The sequence below is a fragment of the Fusarium proliferatum genome (assembly GCF_900067095.1).
Source record: "Fusarium proliferatum ET1 genome assembly, contig: FPRO_scaffold003, whole genome shotgun sequence".
NCBI classification, from domain to species: domain Eukaryota; kingdom Fungi; phylum Ascomycota; class Sordariomycetes; order Hypocreales; family Nectriaceae; genus Fusarium; species Fusarium proliferatum.
In genome coordinates, this window is record NW_022194792.1 from 2,207,762 (window position 1) to 2,220,899 (window position 13,138).

The window sequence follows — 13,138 nt, forward strand, 5'->3', positions numbered from 1 at the left end:
CCCTGGCACTACCGAGCCCTGTAGAGTACTCACCGGTTTCCAGATTCATAGCTGAGCTATAAGAAATGTTTCGCAATGGACTGATTATTGCTGATTGTGGCTGTATACGCAATGCCATTGCGCATTATATACAGCCGGCCTCAGAAGTTGCAGACGGAGCCAATGCAACATGGCATGATTATGCGTCAACCTCAATATGCAAGCAAGTCAAATAACATCAAGTAAAACATGTCAATTCTCATCCTAGTCTGACCTATGCTCGCTCTAATACTCCTGATGATTCATTCCAGATTCCTCAGTCCGGTCCTGTCTATTGTCCCCCCCTTAACCACCCATCTCTATTATACCGCCCCTGAAGCTCGACGATGAGGGCCCTTGGCCTGAATCTGCAACTTCCATCTATTTTTCTTTTCCGCTCGCGGGTCTAACTCTGGTACTGTTCACTCTCATGTTGCAAGGGTGATTTCTAAAGGTATTGCTGCCTCTGAGGCAATAGTCTCTCCCTCATGGCATCCTTAACCCTCAAAAAGATTCGAGACGCCCTCCAGTGCATCTGGTGTAGCCCGACGAGCCACATTCATACCTGAACGCGTCGAATCCTGTCCTGACTGCTGGTCGCTCATGAATTGCTGCGCCATCTTGCTTCGGTTCGTCCTCTTGCGATTGGAGCCACCAAATCCACTGCTCTTGGGGAGTTTACCCATCTCGGACACACTCACACCCTTGAGATCCTTGAGCAGATCCAAAACCAGAGCTCGCTGCTGGCGAGTATGCGCACCAGGCTTGGCCATGTACGTCGACAGCCGGTCCAGATCCGTTATACTCACATTGGGTAGTGAGAGAAGTACGTCCCTAGGTGACGGCGTGATGGGGCTATAGTAGACAACAATTGTTGCGATCAGCGCGGCCAAGTCCTTCTGTAGTTCCACAAAGTAAGGCTCATGGAACGATGTGATGCAGGCTTTCAGCACATCGAGCGAGATATACTCCCGAATAGCCGAAGAGATTGCTGACGGGATAGGAAACCTATCTGTCGCAAGATGTGCTTCCATTGGGCTTTGTAGCACAGACTTGGGCAACTGGCCATCCACGAGATGAAACTCGGGAACCAACGATATGAACAATCGCAGAATCATGGTGCAGCACCTGCTGTCTCGCACGTGAATACCATGTGTGCAGAAGACAAGTAAAGGCTCTACAACCTCCTGATGAGTGAGACAGAACCTCCTAAGGCTAGGGTAATCCTTGTCTTGGTCAACTCCCGAATTGCTGTCTCCATTCTGAATTGGCCCATCTAAGGAGACTGTTAGTTCATTTCCTCTTGACAAACTTGCAACCTCCTTGGACTTACTAGGTTTGGTGGGATCGAGAAAGTCGGCCACCATCAATACCGCCGTGTAGGTTACTTGTCGAAGAATACTTTCCGCTTTCATCTCTTCCTTGAGACCGGCCTCGCCATCTGCAGCCACCTCCTGCTGGCGCTGCATCTTTTCCCATTCCCCGTTAATCTTGGCATCCATTTGTTGGAAGCATGCCGCCAGTAGCTGCGGAAGAAAATGCTCTCGGCAGTCAACAGGACAATCGTCAACAAGGTATCTAACCAGGTTCAGCAAGTTACTCTGCTGGTGTGTAGACAACCAAACTGAGTCTGAGAATAGGGCCTTGGAGAGAGGCGCAGAGAGTCCCTCGAATCCGTAAAACTGCCGTTCCAAGCGACTCATGCAATAAATAATAGCATAGGCTGTTTCGCGAACAAATCGAACGGATCCTCGGATAGTTGAGGCGAGACCTTCCATCGTGTTCTTCTTGTCCATGACGCGAGCATAGAAATCGTCTTTGCTGCCCTCGGAAATTCCGGCTTGCCAAAACCGATCGCTTAGAATTCGGTGAACAGTCGACACTGCTTCACCTGGTAGTCCGACCCAATTGTCAGGTTTATGCGACGCATGCGCGTAAGTCAGGAACTTGAGCAGATCGGCCAAGATTTCTGGAAATCCGTCTTGCCAGAGAGCGTACGAGGCTTTGAAAGCATCTGACGACTTATCGAGTCTCTCAACTGAGAAGGCTAGGAAGCTCTTCGTCGAACGAAGCGGAAGAAGCTTAAGTCGTTCCTCGAGTTCGTTCTGAAGAGCAAGTCCTTCAGCGTCGAGTTCTTGCGAGCCCCAATCCGCGATCTCATGTGCTCGGCGGTTGGCCATGTAGTTTTGAGCCTTGTCTAGTCCCAATAACTCACAGAAGCTAGCGTACGACTCCAGGGAGTTGCGCACGGTATCGGTCTGCCATTGAGCCTTTACAGGATCAATGAACTCACGTAGCTTCTGGATCTTGGCCTGAGCATCCACACTGGTGGCTCGGTGTCTGTCAAGTGGTTAGCGAGCTATAGCTGCGTACCGTCACATGTATACTGACATAATGATGAAGAGAAAGCTTTTGTAGGCAATGGAGCGCTTCTCGTCAAGCGATCCAGACGACATCATTTCATTGACTTTGCTCTCTATTTGGTCATATACACCCTGCGAGGTAATTAGAATAGGGCCCAGAACCAACGTTCAAATCAACTTACCAGCAGATGATCTGGCATCTCTGACGCCAATCGCTGCAACTCGATCATGCTTTCACCCTGCAGGTCCTTGATAGCGTCGTTGAAAGCACGGTATTCTGGCTGGAGAGCTGGCCAGGTCATCAAGATATGCTCCAATACCTTCAACATGAACGTAGCGTTCTTATTGAGCGCGGTAGTAGAGAAGTAGACAAGCAGCTGAAGGGTTCGCTTTCGAATCATGGGGTCCTCAAAGCTCATTTCGAGCAGCTTATTGCACCATGACTCCAGATTGGCTTCAATTCCTGGCCCTTGTTGCTGATGCTCTTGGGGCCTATGCTTGCGCCATTTGGAGTACCCTTTTAGTGTGGCCTCAATGACTGTGAACTGAGCGTCGACGCGCAGGACTGGCATGGAGTGCTTAAAATAGTTTTGCTTGTCTAAGGGAGGCTGGCCGTCATAGAGATGCTGTAAAAGATCTTCTGTGCGGCCGAGAATGTGTTGTATCGCGTCAACCAACTTCAACTGGACAACAGCCTCAATGATCTGAGAGCTATATCGGCGGTAGTTGCCCAAGAAAGCGTGTCGTTCAGGGACCGTATCTGTATCTTCCATGAGGTAGAGTAATGTCGCGTCTTGAGTATCCTCTGGGAGGTTCTCGAATCGAACCAATCTCGAACTGCATGTCTCCAGCAGGGGTGGGATGAAGGCGGAAACAAGCTCGGTTGGGCCAATCAAGCGGTTACTGAGGAGTCGCGTCCATGTGACAAGTACAGGAATAGAGACCATCAGGCTCTGATGCTGCACAACCTGTACTAGGAGCGCCAGGAAATCTTCCTTGGCGGTATCAGCAGGCAATTTTGCAAACTTCCTATCGAAGTAGTCCCCGAGGCAAGACAACATCTACACAACAAGTTAGTATGGCTCTGGAGCTATGCGCCATTCGACGTACCTCTGATAGCTTCTTCAGTGTCTGGTATTTGTCTTCGTCAACGTCCTCAGGGTCAACAGCAGACCACTCAAAAAGCTGTTTGCATAGTTGTATTGACCCGATTCTGAACATGGGGCCAACTAGATCACGAAATTCCTCGTCGTTGAAGTTAGTTCTGCAATACAGAGCATGGAGACCTTCCAACGCAGCCTGTGTTTTGGTCAGCACAAGTCATTCGTGTACTATTCGAATAATTTACCTTTTGAATGGTGACTTGAGACGAAGCTAGCCCAGCGCACATAACCTCAACGCAGCGAGCCGAGGAGATAGCTTTCGGGATTGCCCAAGGCATGAGTGATAAGAACACAGATAGGCCCTTGTGTATGCACATCTTGACATCCTCGTTGTCCTTGGGTGCCTGGTTCAGACAGTAATCCAGAAACTGGGACAAACGGCTTAGCCAACCATCGTCGCCATATCGCACTGGAGGACCAGGCTGACGGTTAGGGAAGGCCTCCACCAACACCGCGGTTGGAGTAAAGATCTCAACACAAGCCTTACTCAACACACCTTCCCGCATGGCGACAACTGAGTCATCCCCAGTGAAGACTTCGTCGGAGAGGTTCTCGAGGACAAACATTACTAGTTCCTTGTGCACTGGGGAATCGGCAATGCCCCATAGTTGATAAAGCATAGAGTCCATGTCCATCCATTCAGCGCCCCAGCATCTCTTGGCGACCTCAACCCAGAGTTGGGCGGTCTTGTTTCTGATATAAGCTGGATCCTCCTTCGCGATGGCTTGGCCAAGGCTTAATACCCATTGTCGCAGGGCATCCGTCTGTTCTAGGGTGTACGTTGACCATCGGTACCGGATCGCATGCTCTAGCAGAGAGAGGGCGTAGTGTCGAACAACGGGGGATTGAGCCTTGTCGGAGGCGAGGTTATAGCCTTGCATGGGGGCTTCGTCGAATCCCTTGACCTCCTCGAGGAAATCCTGGGCTTGCCTACGGGCATCGTTGGATGAGTACGGGCTATGGACGACCTCAAGAGCCTGGTGGATTTTGGTGAGCACTTGAGATTCACCACCGGCGCCAGCCGAGGGAATTGAGCTCCCGTTGGCTGCCATATTGGTGCTTTCGTCTGGCGGATCAATACGCGAGCGATGGATGGCCGCCGAATGTAGGATTCACGGAAAAGTAGAGCAGAGCAGAGCACGGGAGCAAAAGCGCTTGTTCTACGCAGGCTTTGTAACGGAGATCTGGTCACGGAGAAATATCTAGGCCACAGCCATGGAGAGAGGCAGAAAAAGGCGGATCGTCGTTGTCTGCTGTTTGGGGTTCACGGGTTCGAGGGTTTCGTTTGCGACGGCGGGAGCAAGATGAAGCAGATAGCGAACAAGCAAGCGAAGAGCCGGAAGTGACTGGGGGCAGATGGCACGATGCAAATAAGCAAAGTAAATTATTTTTTCCCAACAAAGGCGGTGAAGCAGAAGATAACCCGAGAAGAAAAGATTGGTCACAGTATCAAGTTGCTTTGGAGATGGTGAGAGAAAGCCAAAGCGAAAGTGAAAGTGGTGAGAGAGAAGTTAAGTGTTGGGCTAAAATTCAGAGCTCTCAGGCTGAAGAGAGCCGAGAATGATCAGTGAGCGAGCCTAGACCAGCTACCTAACTTACCTAGTACATCCAGCCAGCCATTGGTGGCGGGGCAGCCCCATTTGAAACAATTCACCTTGCACGCCTCATGCATGAATTTAGAACCGACAAAGAACTATCGCCCCTGATGAAGTGGGAGCTGAATCAGAAAAAGAAAATACAGCTATGAAGTCTCAATAGGTCTCTCCGTACAGTCTTGGGCTCAGGCTCCCCGGAAGCATCACAAGGAGAGCATCAGTATGTGACTCCGATGAACAACTGTCAACTTATTTCTTACCGTTCAACGTATCAAGCTCCTCATGCATGTATGTCCACGGTGACACTTACAGCTGGCCCTAGTCGGTGTCGGGGTCCTTTGTTTCTATGTGGTTTAACCTCCTGTATGACAGGGGCCCGGCCATTAACCAAGCTGCAAGGCTGAAAAGGAGATCGATAGGCTTTGATTCTAGCTCATGTCACTCCTATAGAGGGGTCTAGGATCATCATGCCACTACCCAATTTCGTCTTTTGCTTTAGTTGCTGTTACAAGTATCGTACATTTCTTGACCCGAGATTTGAGACGTTAAAACATGAGTACCTACTCATCCAAGGCAGAAGTTCATTGACTGTGCTGATAAGTGCTTTTGAGTTACAGAATCTCGCCCACTCAGCAAACGAAAGCCGTGAGCTTCATTTGTAGACTGATCTGAACTGGTGCTCTCCCAAAAGTGATGAGAATGAGCTATACATAATTTCGTGACATGAAAATACGTGCACTTTTACTCTGAGTTCTATTTATTGGCTGGTGCATACTGCCAGAGACAGAGCAGTTTATCATAGAAGCTTGTCGACACACACCGCACAACATCAGAAGGCTCAGTATCCCGAATAAAGTCACTTCCATAGTTCATGCTCTTGTGTTCTTCAAACCTCGCCAGAATCCTGCAACTCCAGTCCTTGTCGTTCTTGACCTCCAGGTCCAAAAGTCTTGCGCCTGCATGCATGCATGAAGCGAGGATCCTCACTTTTATAGACTCTTTCGAATCTTGTGTCTTAACCAGATCCAATCGCCAGACACCTCCTCCTAGGTTTTGCTCAAGCACTAGCTCGACCTTTTTCATTCCATATGATTCGTGCAGATCGTGTATAACGAAAACACGTAGATGGTCGTCATAGCTGCCTGTCACGACTACTCTACCTGAGTTCTTTGTGAGTCGAAAGAGTGGCAGAATTGATGTGACCCCTGCATCGTGTGTCCCCTTGATGGTTGCGGGCGAATATGGCTCTTCGCACGGGGAACCAGGCTCACTTGAATCCCAGATGCAGGACGTGTAGCGAAGAATGGAGTCATCTCCACCGCAATAAGCTGCGACTTGGGCCTTATTCGTCGTTGACACTGGTGTTGCGGGTGAGAACGCAATGCACCAGGCCTCGAGGGAATTGACAATACTGAGATCAGTGTAGTTCTGAGTGATGCGGTACCCTTCGTCCAAATGTAAGATTCGAGCAGAGCCTGTCGAAGTTGTGATGCCAATCAGATGCGGGATCTCAGGGTGCCAGCTGCATTGCAGGAACAAGATATCTTCTGCAATATCGTCACATCTGCTTGTTGATATATGCTGTAAAGGAGTTGAGGGATTTGCCTTCGGGTCAAGTTTGAATACAGCCAGTGTCCCAGTGCTAGATACCACAGCCATAATATCCTCTCTACCTTTCTGAGGGTGAAATCGGAGGTCTAGAATAGCTGAAGGCTGCGAAACCGTCTGAACGAGATGACTATGATCAAACGCGTCAGCAACCAATTGGGCCCCGGGGAAATGAACTCACACGTCGTCGCCAACGACATTGAAGACTAGCAAGCTCCCGTTGCGGCTTTGTAGTGTCTTAGTCGCGTTTGCAGCATCAGTGTCATCGTCGTGGTCTGTCTCTTTTTGGGCATCCTCATTTCTTTCGAGGTTATAAGTTCCTACCACGAACAAGTTAGGATGCAGTTTACAGAACTGGACACAACTAGGAGGCAGATCTAAGGTTAAGGAAACCTTTGACGAAACGATTTTGGAATCATCCATGGGTAATAACAGATATTGAAGTGATATGCAGGATTTGACAAAGGCAAAAGCAAGCAATCAATAGGAAACAAATGGACTCCAAATGGTGGGGTCCGTCCCTTTAGCTATATCCATTTGTAGGGTAAGACTTGAGAGGTACGATGATTGCCAGAATGCACAGTTGTAATCTTAGATACCAAAGAATTCTGTGAAGCATCCAGGTACTTATTCAACTACCAGACAGAGGCTTTGAATACAGTGGTTGACTATTTCCATAATCAACTTGAGGCGTAATCTACGTTACAGGGTATAAGTTACAGGCCTCGAAGCTTAACTGCGGGACTAACGCTATCAACGCGAACTTGCTTCTGCGACTCCATCCCATCGTCTCGTCTGGGGTACTCCTCTCCTTACGTCAACACGCGTATTTTCTCATTGATGACTTGAATTTTTGACGGATAGGACGGCTGAGGCGGTGGTTCTGTTTCTTATGTTTACAGCACTTTCGCCCTTGATTTCTGCTTGTTGCGCAGCTTGTACCCTTGTCTACAAAACCAACAGTTCCCACGCCATTGCCGATTAACTCAAGGATCTGGTTTGTTCCAACTATATCCTCCTCAAGCTCAACTTGAATCAACGTCATGGAATATTCCGATGATTCTGACTTCTACGGTACGTCCCACCGTTTTATCAACCTCTCATTAGCTTACAGTTTAGGGGATGATGATATGGTCATGGACCTTAACAACCGTGTACAACGCTTTGATGTTCAGAGTTGGATGCTCGAGCAACAGCAAAGCCCTGGAAGACCTATTCCTGACACGAGCACCGTTCGCGAAACATCGCATCTTCACAATCCCTATGCTGGGGTAGATTATGCATGGCAGCTTACCGAGACGGTAGATCAGTTCCTCGCACGTCTCCCACCCAGGACAACAGACATTACAGAGGATACGCCTTGGATCTTTATTTGCAATCCGTATATCCCCCGAGTCGAGAAGTCTATGGGGCAGAACCAACTTAGTAAAGGTAACGAAGATGAGGCTCCCGAGGAAGAAGGCAGCAAGACTGCGCTTGTCATAGAAGGTGGCTTGGAGAGACTAGAACTTCTCTCCAAGTTCAAGGACGGACTGAAGAAAACCAACAAGGTTCTTGCAACACAAGAGCGGGAGATTCAAAAAGAAATCAAGAAAGCCTCGGATGATATACTGCACCTGGCGCACGCCGCCAAAGTCCGCGCTGGCAAGGTTTGTATCTGAGGATGTCTCGCCTAAACACCACTGACCCTCAACAGTGGATGTTATTTTGCACACCAGCAGAAGTAAACGACGTGTGGGAGATTGTCGCGAAAGCGACTGCCAGAAACGAGCTTGGCATTGCCGCAAAGGTTGCTCCAAGACCAGCCGAAGAGGATTCTCGAAAAGATCGACTCATCTGCGTGTACACGACCGATTTCGCAGACAAGGCCGATGTTGGCAGGGTACTTCAAAAGCTTCGAGAGCTCAGATTGGTTGAAGCTCGAGGAAGACCTATCTACTATAAGCCAGGTGAGTCATGGTTTCATATTGATGTCAATAAAGTGAGGCTGACGCAAGTCGATAGATGCATATACGTACATAGGGATATCGTTTGGGAATCCCTGGGGTCTGAAAGCGTCGATCTATAAGTCATCTGACATCTTCCAGACCTAAAGACGCACAACAAATGACTCATCTAGCCTGGCAGAACAAGGGGGAATGTTCCATCGTGTATGGAGGATCAAAATCAAGAATCCGAGTGCATAATATGGAGAGAAACGAAAAAGAACAGGATCGTATCGTCATGACCTTCATAACCAATATCCTAAACGCCCATGATTCCAAGAGATGCTAATTCCGCATGACGCCCAAATGCTGTCGCTGACCTATGCCCACTGTGTCTGTCCTTGCCCATCAATGACTTCCAATCACTGAACCCCGTGAAAATACTATAAAAGCCCATGTAACCGTGAAAGCTTATACATCGATGATTTCAAGACCATTAGCGCTGGCGTCAAGGTCGATGTACTTAAGGGGCAGAACAAGTCGATATGCACTGTTGCCATTGAGGTAGTATCGGTGTAGCTTCTTAGTGCGTAAAAAACCGAGCTGTTCGTACAATCGCATAGCAGCGACGTTGGTCTCTTCAGTCTCGAGGACAATTTCGTCCGCATTGCGCTTGGTCATGGCGTCGATGGCCTTCTTGACGAGGGTTGTTGCAATACCATGGCCACGGAAGTCAGAAGCAACGGCCAACATGGCGATGTAGCCTCTTCGAGTGGGGTTGGAGTGTGAAGCATGGACTTCCAGCTTGCACACTATAACGCCGATGAGAGATGCGTCGACTGGGTTCAGTGCCTGAGGATATTTGTCAGATACCTTGGAATTGACTCGAGGGTGAATTGGTCTTACCATGAAGCAGAGATGTGCCCACTGGCATAAGAAATACCGATATACATAGATACTATAAGGCTCACTCAAGTCCTTTGAGATCAATGCCCGGATGGCGGGTAAATATTGAGCCTCAAGGGCATGTTCATATTGTACGTAGCGTAACTCGCCAGGAATGTTGTCAATTTTGGTAGGGGCCATGGGACTACGGGGATTTGAAGTAAATAGAAGAGACCAGACCGAATCTGGACAATCAGTTATACTGTTGAGAGTTGTGGTAGTAGAGTTGTCTTGAAGTTGATGTTTGGGTAAGATCTTAGATATGGGTGTTTGAAGGTTTAAAACCAGATCTTGACTTGACACCTAAAGAGGGGCAGGCAGAAATGGAGACTCAACCCGGTATCGGTGTGAGGGGTACCTAGATGACCTAGGTGCTGGCCTACAGGGTGTCAAGGAGGAAAGGAAGAGGCACGTCCAATAGGTAGATAAGAGTCATTAATTCAAGAAAGAGGGTGGGAAGATCTCAAGATTTGGGGCTGGAGGTGGCAATGTGCAATGCACTGGGAGGTATCACAGCCAGCGCCTCCAACAGTTAATTGCCAGGTTTGGTAAACCACACCAAAGAATTGATGCACATGGCCACGAGGGCAAGGCACGCAGGGCCGTTGGCAGGGATTCCGCTGTGGTGCAGAAGTCGAGGACGCTATTTTAAAGCCCTTTTTGATGTTTTTGTGGAGGAGAGGGCGGGGCATTGGAGTAACAAGGTCCTGCATGGCTCTAGCTGAGGTTTTGCATATGGTCCGATCAAGCCGATATAAGCGATGGACAAATGCGTCTTTAACTTGGGTAAAGTCAATTTGAACTGCCTCAGGAAGAGGGAGACGGGAGACATCGAGAAAAGGGTCTGTGTCTTTCATCATTTGGAGTTCAAGCATGTGATAATGGAAGCTCTAAACTCCATAGCATGATGTATATCCCTTTCTCGTGGAATGGAATGGCTTGATTTCACTGCCTACCTGCTAAGGTAGGTACCTAACCCTCAAAGAAGAGAAGAGAAGAGAAAGACGCCTGACTCTTTTTTTTATCCCTTTGTGATTTCGGCCTCTTCCGTTTCATCCGCTTGGCACTTTTCAAGATAGGTAGCATTATCTTGGCTTTGACGTCAGGTTCCTGCCTATCTATCAGGAACGGCAAGCATGTCCTTCCATTGAATGAGCTCCCTCCCTGGACACTTGTCAATTTTCATGTGATGCACGCGACTCCCAAACATGGCGCAACTTTTTCATAATTACGTACCACGATCCGCGGCTTTAAGAGAACTTCCATTATCATCCAGCGGATATTTTCTCACGTTCTAAATTAGACCAGTCGGTATATTTACTCTTCAACTTCCGCTGACAGATGATACGATTCTTTGGACTTCGGGCTTTGCGACCACCCCGTTTTTTGTTTTAGATTTAGAGCACGCGCCCACCCGCACCCAAGTTAAAGTACCTAGGTAGGCGTCCATGGGCGTCATAGCTACGAGCGACATTTCTCAAAACTCCAACGATTCCCCTAGCCTATCTTGGTCAGGGGCCTTTTTTCCCTCCCAAACAACTGACTACATAAGACGACGCCTCGCAGAGGCTTGTTCTTGCTTGGATCGACAACATGGCGAAAAACCTGCGGCGCCGAAATGTTCAGGGTCAAGATGAAGATACGAAAACGAACGAGAGCGACGATGCTTCGAGGGAGGAAAGCTCAGCGACCGACCCGACAACGCACGTTCGTGTTGTCGAGCACGCCGTTCCAAAGACCCGGAAGCGGCGCAATACCTTCATTTTCTTTCTTGGCAGTTTGTTTGGAATAATTGCCGCTGGGTTTTTCGCTTCGAGCAATGATCTTATCGACCTTCCCGAGTTCACCGACTTGTCCATGGACAACCTATTAGATGCTCTGCCAGCTGGATTGGTCAAGGACATACGCGATCTAATCCAAGGCGAGCGCGACTTTGCAGAATCATATGAGCCTTTCTCTGTCGGAACCAAGGCACGAGCTGAAGGTCTTGAAGCACACCATCCCGTGATCATGATACCAGGCGTCATTTCGACGGGACTCGAGTCTTGGGGAACAGCCAATATCTCAAAGGCTTACTTCAGGAAGCGGCTTTGGGGAAGTTGGACCATGATGAAAGCCTTGGTCATGGACAAGGAGGTCTGGAAGAAGCATGTGATGCTCGACAAGAGGACAGGACTTGATCCGCCAAACGTGAAACTAAGAGCTGCCCAGGGCTTCGATGCCACCGATTTCTTTATCACAGGTTATTGGATTTGGAGCAAGATCTTTGAGAATCTTGCTTCGGTTGGCTACGACCCGACGAACTCCTTCACAGCTGCTTATGATTGGCGCTTGTCCTACCCTAACCTCGAGGTGCGAGACCGATATTTCACCCGACTCAAATCACACATTGAAGTTGCGCTGGAGGTGGACAACCGAAAGGTTGTCTTAGCATCGCACAGCATGGGCAGCCAGGTCTTGTTCTACTTTTTCCACTGGGTGCAATCAGAGAGAGGCGGCCGTGGTGGCCAGGACTGGGTTGAGCGACACGTCGAGGCTTGGATCAACATTAGCGGATGCATGCTCGGGGCAGTCAAAGATCTAACTGCTGTACTGTCTGGTGAGATGCGCGATACAGCTCAGTTGAACCCCTTTGCGATCTACGGCCTGGAAAAGTTTCTGAGCAAGGAAGAGAGGGCTGAAATTTTCCGCGGCATGCCCGGTATATCATCTATGCTACCCATTGGTGGCAACGCCGTCTGGGGCAATCTGACATGGGCCCCAGATGACTTGCCAGGTCAGAATCGTTCGTACGGATCTTTATTGAACTTCAGAGTCGGGTCGAACTGGACAACTCCTGATCGTAACTTCACTGTTGAGGAGGGCTTGTCCTACTTACTCAACACGACTGAGGATTGGTACCAGGATCAGCTCAAGGGAAGTTATTCTCGTGGCGTTGCCCACACTATTGCCGAAGTCGAAGCCAATGAGCTGGACCCCAAGAAATGGATCAATCCTCTTGAGACCCGACTACCACTTGCACCTAGCCTCAAAATTTACTGCTTCTATGGCGTTGGGAAGCCTACTGAGCGAGGATACTATTACAGGTCCCCTGACCAGCCTCTGATGACAAACCTCAACATCACCATGGATACGGGCTTTACCGAAGGCGACGTCGATCACGGCGTTATCATGGGTGAAGGCGACGGGACTGTGAACCTCCTCAGCACAGGTTACATGTGCAATCATGGCTGGAACATGAAACGCTACAATCCAGCAGGCGTCAAGGTCACAGTCGTTGAAATGCCCCACGAGCCAGAGCGTTTCAACCCTCGCGGTGGACCTCGCACAGCTGACCACGTCGATATCTTGGGGCGATACAACCTGAACGAGCTGCTGCTGCGGGTGGCTGGTGGAAAAGGTGACTCGATTACGAACTATGTTGTCAGCAATATTAAAGAATATGCATCTAGAGTCAAGATTTATGATGATCACCATGAAGAGAACGAGGAGGAAAAGAGAAAGTCATAGATTGGGTGCCT

At 49.1% G+C, this 13,138-nt stretch overlaps 5 protein-coding genes across 5 annotated transcripts; 2 read left to right on the plus strand and 3 right to left on the minus strand.

The window, feature by feature from the left end:
- Positions 1–515: 515 nt before the first annotated feature.
- On the minus strand, positions 516–4,596 carry FPRO_06327 (uncharacterized protein; the record flags this gene model as incomplete). The annotated part of the gene is made up of 6 exons (XM_031228771.1): positions 516–1,294; positions 1,352–2,358; positions 2,410–2,513; positions 2,564–3,442; positions 3,492–3,680; positions 3,730–4,596. The coding sequence occupies 6 exons, from the start codon at positions 4,594–4,596 to the stop codon at positions 516–518; spliced, it is 3,825 nt and encodes a 1,274-aa protein (XP_031079075.1).
- A 1,296-nt stretch (positions 4,597–5,892) lies between these two features.
- Positions 5,893–7,170, minus strand: FPRO_06326 (uncharacterized protein; the record flags this gene model as incomplete). Its single annotated transcript, XM_031228773.1, has 2 exons — positions 5,893–6,877; positions 6,929–7,170. 2 exons carry the CDS (start codon positions 7,168–7,170, stop codon positions 5,893–5,895), a joined length of 1,227 nt encoding a protein of 408 aa, XP_031079076.1.
- A 620-nt stretch (positions 7,171–7,790) lies between these two features.
- FPRO_06325 (uncharacterized protein) lies at positions 7,791–8,840 on the plus strand (the record flags this gene model as incomplete). The annotated part of the gene is made up of 4 exons (XM_031228774.1): positions 7,791–7,821; positions 7,867–8,396; positions 8,444–8,696; positions 8,752–8,840. The coding sequence occupies 4 exons, from the start codon at positions 7,791–7,793 to the stop codon at positions 8,838–8,840; spliced, it is 903 nt and encodes a 300-aa protein (XP_031079077.1).
- A 303-nt stretch (positions 8,841–9,143) lies between these two features.
- FPRO_06324 (putative MAK3-N-acetyltransferase) lies at positions 9,144–9,758 on the minus strand (the record flags this gene model as incomplete). The annotated part of the gene is made up of 2 exons (XM_031228775.1): positions 9,144–9,524; positions 9,579–9,758. The coding sequence occupies 2 exons, from the start codon at positions 9,756–9,758 to the stop codon at positions 9,144–9,146; spliced, it is 561 nt and encodes a 186-aa protein (XP_031079078.1).
- Positions 9,759–11,210: 1,452 nt separating this feature from the next.
- Positions 11,211–13,127, plus strand: FPRO_06323 (putative LRO1-a lecithin cholesterol acyltransferase-like gene, mediates diacylglycerol esterification; the record flags this gene model as incomplete). Its single annotated transcript, XM_031228776.1, has 1 exon — positions 11,211–13,127. One exon carries the CDS (start codon positions 11,211–11,213, stop codon positions 13,125–13,127), a length of 1,917 nt encoding a protein of 638 aa, XP_031079079.1.
- Positions 13,128–13,138: the final 11 nt, after the last annotated feature.